This window comes from Triticum urartu, chromosome 1 (genome assembly GCF_003073215.2).
Source record: "Triticum urartu cultivar G1812 chromosome 1, Tu2.1, whole genome shotgun sequence".
In the NCBI taxonomy this organism is placed as follows: domain Eukaryota; kingdom Viridiplantae; phylum Streptophyta; class Magnoliopsida; order Poales; family Poaceae; genus Triticum; species Triticum urartu.
This window is the reverse complement of record NC_053022.1, coordinates 424,768,357-424,781,568: the sequence shown is the minus strand read 5'-3', so window position 1 is coordinate 424,781,568 and position 13,212 is coordinate 424,768,357. Positions and strand designations below refer to the sequence as shown.

At 45.9% G+C, this 13,212-nt stretch overlaps 1 protein-coding gene across 1 annotated transcript; it reads right to left on the bottom strand.

The window, feature by feature from the left end:
- Nucleotides 1-5,732: 5,732 nt before the first annotated feature.
- On the bottom strand, nucleotides 5,733-10,710 carry LOC125515875. Its single transcript, XM_048681369.1, has 7 exons — nucleotides 10,223-10,710; nucleotides 9,195-9,628; nucleotides 8,128-8,280; nucleotides 7,257-7,349; nucleotides 6,579-6,637; nucleotides 6,109-6,202; nucleotides 5,733-6,012 (listed from the first exon to the last, which is right to left on the bottom strand). Exons 1-7 carry the CDS (start codon nucleotides 10,653-10,655, stop codon nucleotides 5,800-5,802), a joined length of 1,479 nt encoding a protein of 492 aa, XP_048537326.1. The 5' UTR covers nucleotides 10,656-10,710; the 3' UTR covers nucleotides 5,733-5,799.
- Nucleotides 10,711-13,212: the final 2,502 nt, after the last annotated feature.

Genomic DNA, 13,212 nt, shown 5'->3' with positions numbered 1-13,212 from the left:
ACGGGGAAAACTCTACACTTGAAGGCTCAACACGAGTCTACAAGAATAAAGTTGTGTAGTAAACATTATTAGTCTAAACATAAGTGAACCAAGATGCGACTAGTTTTGGCGTAAACAACCCTCCAACGGCTCCTACAACCATATTACTATCTTTACAATTGGGAATTTTGACCATGAGCTCGTCTATTCCAAGGAGAATATTTCCATGCTTCCAACTACATGTAACCTCAAGGGTACTTTTGATTTTCACTTCCTTCATGCCGACCTATTCTGTGCATTGTGACTAGTAGCTTTTGACTTCTCCCACCTGAGGTACTTGACCAAGTTAACCCTAGAAGTAACAATCATAGAGGTGCTTCCATTACACCCTTAGCTGAATGTGCGGAAACGTAAGGGATACATGTAGGAGCCAGGCAACCCTGCTTGACAAAAAGTCGCAAGTCAAAATCGGTGCATATGATGGCTTAGAATGAATTGTAGAAGGGTTATCGTACACTACGCGCATGTCGTGAAACGATGAGGGCCCGAATCTAGGTAAACTTATAGTGCGAACTCCTCTATGGTACTTCCGGCTACACTCACTACCCTACCGAGGGATCTGGTAGTTTTCTGCACCGTCAATGGCGTCATAGCCTGGGCATATGAACCAATGTCCCACCAGAAATCCAAACATGTACGACGCCAAACTCCATCTTATTCGAGATTTGGTAAAATGTGGAGACATAAGGTATGCAAAATACACATGGATCTGAATACATTAGATTCATTGCCGAAGCCTCTACCACAAGCAAAGCATCAGCAGCATCAGAATGTTATAGGTGTTAGGAGCTTATGTATTGACTTGATTATTGACTCTGGTGCAACTTAAAGACTCCTGAAAATATGTCATAGAGGCAATAATACATATGTTATCATTCTATTTTCATGTTGATAGTTAAGTTTATATTTCCGTGTTGTAATTGCAATGGTTCTTGAACATAAAATTTGGAGGAAAACATATTCCATGAGTGGAAATGTAAACACCAATAAGATCTGTGGTCGGGCCTCGGGATTATCTCATATATTATTGCAGGCTCTGTTTTTCTCGTAATATCAATGTACTCTACTCATTTAGAGTACACATAGTGGGGAGCAACTTAGGGGCTATTTGGATTGTGACTATATTTGCCATATATCGCCACATGATTTTTGCCATACTTTCCACACTTGCGTTAGTTGAGTTGCTCAAATTGTTAACCACACTTTGGCTTGCCTAAGGGAATCTTGCCACACTTTTTGTGTCTATGACATGTGAGGTTCACTGCTCATAAAAACATTCTTGCCTTAGGTGTGGCTAGAACCAAACACATACCTAACTTGATCAAACTTGCCTAAGGTGAGGTGTGGCAAAGTGTGGCAAGGTGTGGCTGGGAACCAAACAGCCCCTAGACTGGTAACATGCTGATGTTACTAGTCTATGTTACTACCTCTATAATGGATAGTAACATGTGTGTGGTGTCATCCAACACTTTATTTATTAGGTCGTAGACTCATCTTGTTTTGGTATATGTGAAGTTACTCGTAGTGTGTCTAGCATATTATGTTACCACATGCTTCTTTTTTCTCATTACTTACTCCCACTTACTCCCACTATGGGTAGTCTTATTCTTTGATACGAGGGCCCAAGACAGTCCTTTATCTCCATCATCCCGAGACTGGTCTGCCATCTGCCCATGGCATTAATTTTCTCTAGTTTTTCATTGAAAATGTCTATTTGGCTTTCCGGAAGATGCATCATGAATTTATTTTTGTAAAATGGATCCAAATCAATTATAAAGATTTACTAGAAGTACAGAGGATCTCAATTATAACAAAAACTACACCGAGGTCGCAGCTTCCATGCTATAGCTGACCTGACATTGTTAATGACAGCCGCGGACTCTTCGTGCATGTGTCCTTAAGGATGAACGCCTCGGAACCGCAGTCATCGTTGAACCCTTCAATCGATCTGAAGAACCCGATATCAAATCTCGTCGTCATGTAAGCACGGTCAGAAACCCTAACCTCACCGAGACGAAAGAATCTACTTGGAGCTCCATCTAATCCATCCTTCACAAACGAACTCAAGGCGGACTGAAGCCTGAAAGACCGACTCAAAAAATAAAATGTCACCATCCTTTTGAATGTTTGTCCCTGCGAGGATTAAAACACTAACCTATATCTATTAGTTAGAGTCGAGACATTAGAATTCTCCTCTCCATTACCATCCATCAAAGTGGCAGAAAGAGAGGAGGCAAATCCACGGACTCGCTCGCAAAGATCGAGGGGAGGAAGCTCTAGCCCAAAACTTTAACGTCTTATCCATAAGATCAGCCATAGTCTCTGGTCGGCTCTCTCTGCTCTCTGTGCTCGAATCTGATGATCATAAAAATGAAGCAATCATCAAGAGGTGAGGAATAAAGCGCTCATCACCCTTCGTCAGTCGTCATCATCATCTCAATCCGCATGGTCATTTCTTGGACGGATGTAATGATCGGGTCGCGTGGATGCACTTCCATCCAACGCGTGACGCGCACGTGGACCTAACTTATCTCCGGCCGACCAATGCACAAAACAAAATGACAACCGGGATATATATAACAATATTCAATCGCTTCAGCTCGCAATCTTCGCCCGTGGACTCAAAACTGGCAAGAGAATATTAGGTGCTCGCTCGCAGCCTTGATGCTTGGATGGCACGTCCTTTTCACGAGCCCGGCCCTAACGACCAGCTGATATGTGCATAGTTTAAAGTTGAACCCCGGGCAAACCTCCAAAATTGCTGGCATGCCAAGGCGGCTGGACGGGACAAGCACAGACAGACTTAGCGAATTTTAAATCCGGTGATAGCGTGGGCGACAGCGAGTTTGGTTCCGCGAGGTGAACCACGTTGGTTTAGATTTAGATTTAGATTTTGATAAGATAAACCCGCCGAAATCAACAATACTGGCGTCGTTGCGATCGAGGGCTAGACTGATGGCACTGTGTAATCAAGAAGCGTGGACGGAAGGAACGGATGGCCGCATCACGCTCCAAGAAGAAGAACGCAGTAAAAGATGGCACCTCCGGTATTCATCATTCTCGAAAAAGGGGAAAGGAAGGGAGCACCGTACGGTGTGTGTGATCGGCACGTCTAGTAGTAGGACAAAGCGTCATCAGCACAATCCTGCCACTGCCACATTCATGCGGTGATGATGGTGTTTCTTTCTTCTTTCTGAGATGCGGTGATGATGGTCTTAATTAACTCGCCTTTGGGATAAAGATGGTCTCAACTTATCTCACCAACCAGCTAGCCAGCCAACCAACACGGCAAAGGACCGGCCGCGTCCTACTCCCACAGTGCAAACAGCACCGTGAGCAGGCATGCCCGGGCCGACGGACGGAGCAACGAAAACCACGCGGGGCGTCACGTCGCCCTCGCCGCTGGCGCCGACGCTCACCGGCCGTACCGCCTACGACTAGGACCGAGCAGGCCGTCCGTCGGGCCGTTGGCGTCGTTGGAGCCAGCGTTTTGACTGGATGCCCCCGAACATGGGAGCGTCGGGTCCAGATGAGCCGAGACGCACACGGCCGGGGCGCGAGGAGCGAGGGAGGCGTAAATGAATGCGCGCTGGCGGTCGCGGTCGCGGCCTGGGGCGGAGCGTACGCGCAGCGGGCTCGAGAGAGAGACGATCGCCAGCGCTCGTGCGCTGGGCAGGGCAGGGCAGGTCGCAACGGCTAGTTGGCTTTGTTGATTTTCAAAGGAAAGCCAGCCTGCCGCGCTCGGGCTCGGCTTTGGCTATTTTTTTTTTTTTGAGACAAAGCTACTAGCGGCTGGTTGTACCCTGACACCACCGGCAGCGGCAGGACTGGCAGCTTTTGGGCTGGGGCCTCTTATGACGGAAATTTGTTGACGCTGCTGGGGTAGTTTGATTTCGTGCGCCTCCTCTGCGCTGCGTGTCTGTGTGGTGGTAATTGCTGCTGGGCTGGGCTGGGCTGGGCTACTGTTTGCGCATTGCGCTGGTGGTGGCTTCTGCCTGCCTGCTGGCGCTATCCTATCTGTCAAGTCAAGTCCAGCTCCAACGGCTACTCCGATCCGCGGGCAACTGTTTCTTCTAGGACGGAGTACTAAAAAGGACTGTGTGTTCATCGCCGAGGTATACATTGGACTATGCCTAAGTTTTGAACAACGATGCCCGTGCAAAAGTTTAGGTCATCTCTAGCCTCTAGCCTCTAGGACGACGCCATGCGCTCAGAGTTAACAATCCGTCCGTTGAGGCGTACTACTACTAGTAGTGTACGAAAGGCTCCATTCAAATCCATTTGCTCTCGATCATTAGGCCACTAAGCACTCTGCCCGTAAAGTTAACCAAGGTGGGGGGTGAAATGGATGGTGCCGGTCCTGTGCCTGCCGATGTTGCGCGTCCAAGCCAAGAAAGCAGCAGCCAACCAAGTGTACTGTATGTGGGTGTAGCTTTGTCAAACCGTCCTAAAAGGCTCAATGACTTTCAGACCCCACACCCACTGTTCCATTTCCGTTCCGTTCTATTCCACTGTATATCATCCCCATCCCCATCCCCGTGGTATGTACTTGTATGTACTACACACTTTTGGCGGATGCGTGGCTTATCTTTCAAACTAAATAAAATAGACTATAACAACATGAGCTCTGTGGTACGAATTTGACCAAACTGGGTCAGGACATTTTGTCACGAGATACATACATCTGATTCTGACCTAATACGTGTGTGTATTCTTCGAAGCGAAGGATCGGGAGAGAAGGATAGCGCAAGTGGGGAAAGGAGCTGAGAAGGAGGAGGGCGACTTGCAGAGTTGCAGTTGCAGGGACGGCAAGCTCGTGTGGCTTGCGGCATGGGGACACGTGCCACATAATTGGATGAGAACAGCAGGTTCTTGTGCGGCGTGGGCCAGCCCAACCCGTGGTCGGTTGTAAAGGTGGTGTGTGTGGGTCGATAGATATTAGATACTGATAGGTACTACCCCGCGTGGTCCGGCCCAAATCAACACCCCATCTGTCTGCTGCAGCTCAACTTTCTCGAGGGAGTAGAGTAATTTCTTCCATAAACCAAGGTAAAAAGACGCAGAATTTCCTCAAAAAAGGGGGTGGAAGGATGCATATAGGAATCCAATTGATGGGTGCGAAATCCGCCCCCACTGGCTCATGTTTCTAGGAGACGGCATATAGCGCGTCACGCTTTGTGGGCTTGTATATACATACTGCTGCTGCTACTGCTCGTAGTTTATAGACTACTCCACCGCCTGTCTGAAATCGGGTACTGAACCACTACTTACTCGGCTGCATTTTCCGTGTTGCCCCTGCTGCCTGTGGCTTCTTTCTTTGCCGCGCCAACGAAGCTTCCGAATCAGGCTCGAATTTCATCGACGCCGTTCAATTGGAAACGACTAGATCTTCCGTTCCGCCGGTGCCACCTTTTGTTATTTCAGTCAGAAACAGGCCCACCTTTCAATTTGCCGACGCTCATGTTCCACAAAGCACAGACAGGACGCACATCACTCACATCTTTCCACACGCTACAAGTTTAGCAAGGCGTCCCGCACCTGCAGCGCCGAAACACACACACACACACACACACACACACATTTCTTTCACTGGGCACACCGTAGCGTCGATCCTACGGGTTATCGGGCTTTGATCGCATGCACACAAATCACAAATGAACTCGAGCAACGCGAGGCCCCAAAAGGCAGCGAGCAAAGATGAACATCAGCATACTATGAGACAATGAAGCTGTGAACTAGCATACGCTTCCCGTTGCTTTCTTACAGCATCAAGGACTTTCTCAAAGCGATGAAAGCGACGAAGAAAATCGGGGAGACGAGAAAGAGCATGTACGGGATGATCTCCCGGATCCCGACCTCGGGCTCGTCCGGGTTCGCGTAGTAGTTCCTCTGCCCGCCAAACTGGTCGAAGTACCCCTCGTAGCCCGTGTCGCGCGGCATCGGCACGCCGTCGACCTTCAGGAAGTCCGCCGCCTTCGCATGACAGGAGAGACCAAGGAAATGTTGTTCTGGGTCTTGTTTGAAAGAGCGGGGGAGACGTTGCATGAGCAGTTTGAGTGAGACGCTTACCTGAAAGCTGAACATGAACATCTTTGCCTTCTTGCTGACTCGATCGTTTGGGTGGTACTTGAGCTTGCTATACATGCCCATGGCTTCCTTGGACCTGCCCAAGCAAGATAGATATTCCATGGAAAATACATCCGGAAATGAGAGAACCACACAGATAAGTTTCAAAAGAACAGAAATATGGAGATTGTAACAGACTGACAGTATTGGTGCATGTTTATGTTCATGTGCAGCTTAACTCAAAAATTCATTGCATGCATGCGAAAAATCTGCACACCAGAACATGGATTCACACACACAGTAATCGTAGTAAACCATAGAAAACACCAGGTCCAAAACAGGAGAGCCAAATATATAGTAGGTTTGTTCAGGGGATTGGAATATTGCATCGCGTTTGCACCTTAACAGGAAAAACATGCATGATTGATGAATTGAACGGCCATGCAGGAAAGGACAAAGGGAGCAAAGGGTACCTGCAGAGTGAATCCAGACAGATGGACCACTGGAGCGCAGCCAATCCATGAAGTTCGGTCTGCATGTAACTTACTTTGAGTAAAAGATACGACAAGGACACCACAATGAAGCAGGAATACAGGCATATTACAAGGAGCATCTGTGTGACAAAATACAGAGGTTTCGTATCTGAACTGAAGCAGAGCATACAACGACATGATGCTGCTTACTTTTAAGTATCTACAGCAACTGCACTTGCATTCCTTCAGATGCTATGTCCTAACAAAATAGTCAAAACTAATATCCATAGTAGTTCTAGTGCAAAAATAAGGACTATATATGTACTCCCTCTGTAAAGAAATATAAGAGCGTGGATCTGCGTAGATGTAAATTAAATTGGAGATAGACCCAGCGCACAGATAGAAGTCGGATGGATCTGCCTAGCATGAAGGGGCAATTTGCTGTAGAGGACAGGACTTTCTGCAAGTTGTCCATGCTAGGTGCAGCAAGCTTTGTCACAAGGGTGCAATTTTATTGTCTAACGTACTCGAGCATAAAATGGAAGGGCTATGATGTGCTATTACTGTGATTCGGAACTAAAACAGCAACAATATTGGCTTTCTCACAATTAAAAAGAGTGCAGAAGAGAGGTCCACTTAATTACCACAAGCCAACATTTATTTAATGATAACATTTACCTTAAAGTCCGCAGCCTGCATCACTTTTTCATAATAAGGCAAAGCTTGTTTCAGCCTTCCAGCATTCATAAGTTCGTCACCTTCCTTCAATGCCTTAAACATGCAAAATATAAAAATCATTATCGTAAACCAAAGTATGAAAACATCAAAAGCCCATGACATTAAAGAAGTAGTAATAGGTATATCCATATGGATTAACACGGGGTTCAAAAGGAGAATGTGGCAATTGACTTCAAAACCTGGATATGATCTTAGAAAAGCAAAACATATTCATTAACAAACAATATCCATATGGTTTATCTCAGAGCAGAAGAAAATTAACTAATGCATATACTACACTGATTAGCTTGCCAAATCATCAACAATTTTCCAATGAGAAACTAGCAGTTATCCATGCTCTACAAAAAATTATTTTGCACCGATTATTTAATAACCTCCACCTGAACTTCCTTATTACCTATTATTCTGATTTATCACTAGACGGATTCTAATATTACCAAACAACATCTAATATTTTTCCTACTATACATCACTGCCACCACGTTCGCTATCCAAAAAATGGTTGTGTGAATTTTATTGGTGCAGAGCCCGGAGTAAGAAGCTTCTATTATCTACAAAAAGGTTGCTAGCAAGAAAATACTTGGTTTGTTGATCAGAAGTTAATTCATGAAAAAATAAATATATATAGGTTCTCTATTCAACCACAAATAGATACAGGATATCCTGCAAGTATACAGATACAAAGTGCCGATCAAAAAATTTAAAGGCTCCTCGATTGACACAGGAAAACCCACACATATAGTGTTCACGGGTACTTAATAAACAAACCACTGCCGGTTAATTTACATGGAATGATGTTTCAGTCATGTACCTTGGTGCACTCTGCCATTGTTTTTGCATCGAGTGTCTTGTTTTTTCCACCAATATATGCAGCTAGTAGTTCTCTGGTACGTTTATCTTTAGCTGCTTTCTCTTCAGCACTTAGGGTCTCTCCACCAAGGCTTATATTTCTTCCACCACCATACTAATGAGGAAGTAAGGAAATATCAAAACTGGGAAAAGGTAGCACTACTACGAGCCTATATTCCTAATTGAATTATATCAAATAAATTGCTAATGGTTTTACAAAGGAAACTATTTTGAAACATGTATAGAACAAGCCAAGGAAATGTGCAAAAGAGCACAATCACTACAGAATAAGTTTCAACTGTATTTCAGATGTTTTTCCTAGTATATCAATCAAACAAGAAGGAAGCAGTGTAGATAGCAAGAAAATTTTAGAAGTGTTTTTATCTTGTATTTCAGACATGGCAATACCTAAAAAATTGTTAAAAGTCTAAACCAGCCCAAATATATGTGATGTGCATTGCATAATTCCTACTCCTTATATGTGGTTCTTGGACAGTGGCCTAGAGCCATAGTGGATGATGTCATGTTGTCCTTAACAAGGCATATGAAATGTCCAGAACTAGAATCAAACATTGTGCACCAATATGACTGTTCAAATTATATTTTGTGATGAATGGTTATCCTGTAAAAACAATATTACACTGAATAATTTCCCATTTCGTCATAGTGAATACTTCCAATGGATTAACACTAAATATGCTGACCGGAAATTGTTTACAGTAACATTACCAATTTACCATGACTTCAACAAGTTTTTGTTCAAAGAGATAGATGTGCCTCCAGAAAATCCTTAGGTTCAGACACCGAAGTCAAGTCATAACAAATGGTTCTCACTTTCTCCGAGCAAAGTTACAAGAATATTCAGAGTAATTGGCACATAGATATTATGCATTTCATCGTATTCTATCATTCCACTCTAATCAAATCACTGCTCAGTGTAACAGCTGAAAGGGGGATAACCCGGTTCAAAGATAATAATAATTGCAGCATCCTTTAAAACTAGTGGGATAGGAAATTGTTTGATCTTACCGCCTTTGAAATATTTTGTGGCCGTGGAAACATTCCCCACGTTGTAACCCTGGGTTTGTAGGACTCTGAGTTTTCATCATCTTCAGGTTCAGTAACAGTTGAAAGCGGTGTTTCCTCAAGCTTGCTATCTTCATTTTGTTTGCCGTCTTTTGAACGCGAAGTTTCCTCAGACTCGCTAGCATCTACAGGTTGATTTTCAGTTGAACGACGAGACTTCCCAAATTTACTAGGGTCGCCAACTACTATCTCCACCTCAGGAAAATCTTCATTTGAAAAAGGATCAATTCCTTGAGACAGCCCTGGTGGTGGACCTTGATAACGTTTTTTCTCAAAGAAACTGAGGCCCAAAAAGTCGGTCTCATCGTACGCATACCCTCCCTTTTTCTTTGCCACTTTGCCAAATGCACCCTCTTTACTAGTAAACGTGCTTTGGCCTGCAAATAGAACAAACCATGGTAGCTATTGAAATAGGAAAAATAAAATAAAAGAATCAATTATTTGTGCGAATTTAAAGAGCAGTTAACTGTTAATGTGGGGGATCTGATATTGAAGCGATCAGTACTGGATTTTTCTTTTCTTTTTTGGCCAGTACCGAAACAAATTAAACGGCATCGTGGTTTGCTGTTCCAGAATTCAGATGATATGCCAATATACTTTTAACTCTCTGGCACAAACAGAACTGGAATCATTACAGAAAGATAGAGAAACTTTGCAAGTACCTCACCACAATGGCAAAGGCCTCCACTCCAACCAACATTTTAATAATCATGCTTTAAAACACCCTTAATCCTCAGCTCCGACCACATTTTCATCAGCAACACATAACGAGCGATCATAAGAACAGAACGAGGCTTTGACACCTCGATTTAGCGGCTAACACGCTTCTATTCAAAACACGCACCCATTTCCTTTTGATTTCAACAGTTTCTACTATGCCCTGATTGCAAACGACTTCTGCACCCTGCAGAGCGCGTCCTGAGATGACGCGAACCAACCAAGTTAGCGAGAGCCTTGGCGCCTCTACTCACCGAAAGTCGGCGACGGATTGAGAAGCGAGGAGCCGCCGTCCAGTCCTCCCCCGTTGCCGTTCCTGTACTCCAGCGCCCGCTCGAAGGCCTCCTTGCTGCCGCTGGACTCCTTCGCGGAAGGCTGCGGCGGAGGGGGAGGCGACGGTGGCGGTGGCGGTGGCTTGGGATTAGCCCTCTCCTTCTTGTAGGCGGCGGCGCGGGCGAAGGCGAGCTTGACGGGGTCGGTTGGCTCAGCATCCTCAGGCGGAGGCGGAGAGGAGGGGGACGCGGCGAGGGGGTGCAGGAGGCGGGGTGGCTTCGGGGAGAGCGTCAGGGTCTTGTTGGCGGCTAGGAGGGGTTGGCGGGTCGGGGTGGGACGGAAGGGGAGGCGGCGCTGGGAAGTGGAGGGGACAAGGGAGGATGCCGCGCCTGCTGCTGCCGCTGCGGCGGCCATTGCTTTGCGGCCCCGGCGGATCAGAGGTGCTTGGTGCCGGAAGCCGACAAGCCAAGCAAGCGTCTGTTACTTATCCGTTGTCCTGCGTGGCGCGGCAGAATTGACAAATTTAACCTTAAAGTGAAAGTATTTACAAACTAAACTGTTTTTAAAAATATTTCACACCGCTGACTCTTTTATGCAGCTCCCAACAATAAGGCGCTGCACTCTACTGTGCAACTCCTTACAGTTAGGCGTTGCACAGTGTAGTGCAACTCCTTACAGCTAGGCGCTGCACAGTGTGGCGCCTGTGTGTTAGGCGCTGCATAGTAAGAGTGTAGTGCCTTACTGTTGGGCGCTGCACATTAGAGGTCAGCTGGGTGAAATACTTTCAAACATAGTTTAGTTTGTGAAATAGTTTCATCCTGAGGTTAAATTTATGTTTTTTGCCACGTGGCGCGGCGAGTGAGCCGACGGCGCCGTGGAGTCTGCGGTTGATTTGCAGAATTTGTCTCTGAAAAAGGTTAAACACTTTTAAAAAACATCCTCCAATGTATTGATAATAATAACCATCTGCACGACTACAAACCCTTGAAAGAATGTATTGATAATATCATAATAATAACCATCTTCACGACTACAAACACTTGAAAAAGTCGAAGGCGCGTTGCCCGCGTCGAAAAAAACAAACCATATTATAATTGACAGTCGAGAGATTGTCATGCAAAAACCACAAAGCCCAACACATCGGAACAACGTTTGTCACCGATGAAGGAGAATCTAAATCAAAAAGACTATACATGCAAACACACCAACGACTAAGATGATCGACTAAGCCTAGACGATTCCGTTGGAGACCAACGCCGACCAGATCGAAACAGATCCGTTGGAAACACAACTCCACGCGACCTTTGTCGACACTCGGTGCATCATCAGAGCGGGGATAGGGTGGGGAGGACATTATTAACTTTATGACGTCGTCGCCTCACTATCCCGATCATGACACTAAAAGACCATCCACATGTCATATCATGTTTGATAATTCTCATTCTGTCATATGTTATGGACGAGATTTTGAATATTTTCATAATGGTTATGTCATCTCTATTAAATTCAACTTGATTTGTGAATATTTTCTATAATAATGATTTCTGTAAATAGACATGCCAATGTCGGCATGGAGCCCAAGTCCACGCTGTAGGCCAACTGGCCAAGGCATTAAAACTTAGTTTGGTCGTGTCCCGAGCTAGGTGCACTTGACATACTGTTAAAGTTCGAGACCAAGGATGCATTTGGTTACTTGCATCGTTTTTTAGAGGTTACATAAAAAAAGGGGAGGGGGGAGGGGGGCAGGCTGAGTAGAGTCTGGTTGAGCAGATACAAGCCAAAATACGACGTTTGTATGTTGATTGGTTACCTGCATATAAGTTGCCTGCATCATGGAAGACTCCTCTACCCGATATTTGATTGTATGCATGCATCGCCATTAGGAGTTAACAACTAGCAGAGAGGTTAAAGTAGAATGTTCACTGGCTCCTCCTCTGTCGGCTCCCTAGAGCTCCAACACCGTCCACCGTGTCTCCTCGCCGGCCTCCTTCTCCCGACGATAGAAGGCGTTGATGGTGAGGACGACAAGTGTGGCGGCCGTGAGCTGTTGCCCGCGGCCGCCGCGGGGCGGGTCAACGGACGGGGTGGAAGGGAGTGTTGGCAGTGCAGGGAAGAGAGTGGCCCCTGCGCAGCCGTCGCGCTCGGCGAGGGCGGCCCACGCCCGGCGGAGCGAGGACGGTACATGGGCGATGACGAGACGAGGTCAGACGGGGACAGGGACGGGTGGCGGCGGAGGCGGTCGACGCGGGCGGCGATGGTGTTGCAGGCATCGAGGAGCGTGACGCCGGCGTCCAGGTGCGTGGCGACGACGTCCTTCCCCTGCCCGGGGCCGGCGGCGAATGGCGGCTAAAGCTTGAGTATTCTATAGTCTCACCTAAATAGCTTGGCGTAATCATGGTCATAGCTGTTTCCTGTGTGAAATTGTTATCCGCTAAATGGAACCAGAACACCGACGTGCATATTTTTCTTGTACAATTTATCACGAATCAAAGCACGATTGTTTAGAAGGGATGAAGGAGATTAGAGAAGTGCTTAGAAAAAAAATACGTGCTAACCACGTACAGGCATGGCTCCCCAGAGCACTCGAGTGCATTGAGCAGGCCTTACTCGCTGGAAATGGTCGATTAGGACGTTTTCAGCGATGCATCCAAAATCAAGCATATGAGAAGAGAGTTTCTTGAAGTTAATTTTTGCTTTGAGTCTAGAGTGTGTAACTTTGAGGCACATTCTTCAGTTAAGGCCGCTGTTTCTTTACCAGCTGGTCGCCACATGTGGCTAGGGTTTCGTCCTGATATTATTTGTATCCCATACATTGTAGACTTATAATAAAACCCTAGTTCACCTCAAAAAAAAAATTGCCACTGTCCAAAAACGGTAGCTTCCCTAAGAAGTTAGACAGCCTCCAAGAAGTTTGAGGGAAGGGGATGCCAAGAAAATCATAAAACATTTTATGGGAGGTTCTGGTCAAAAA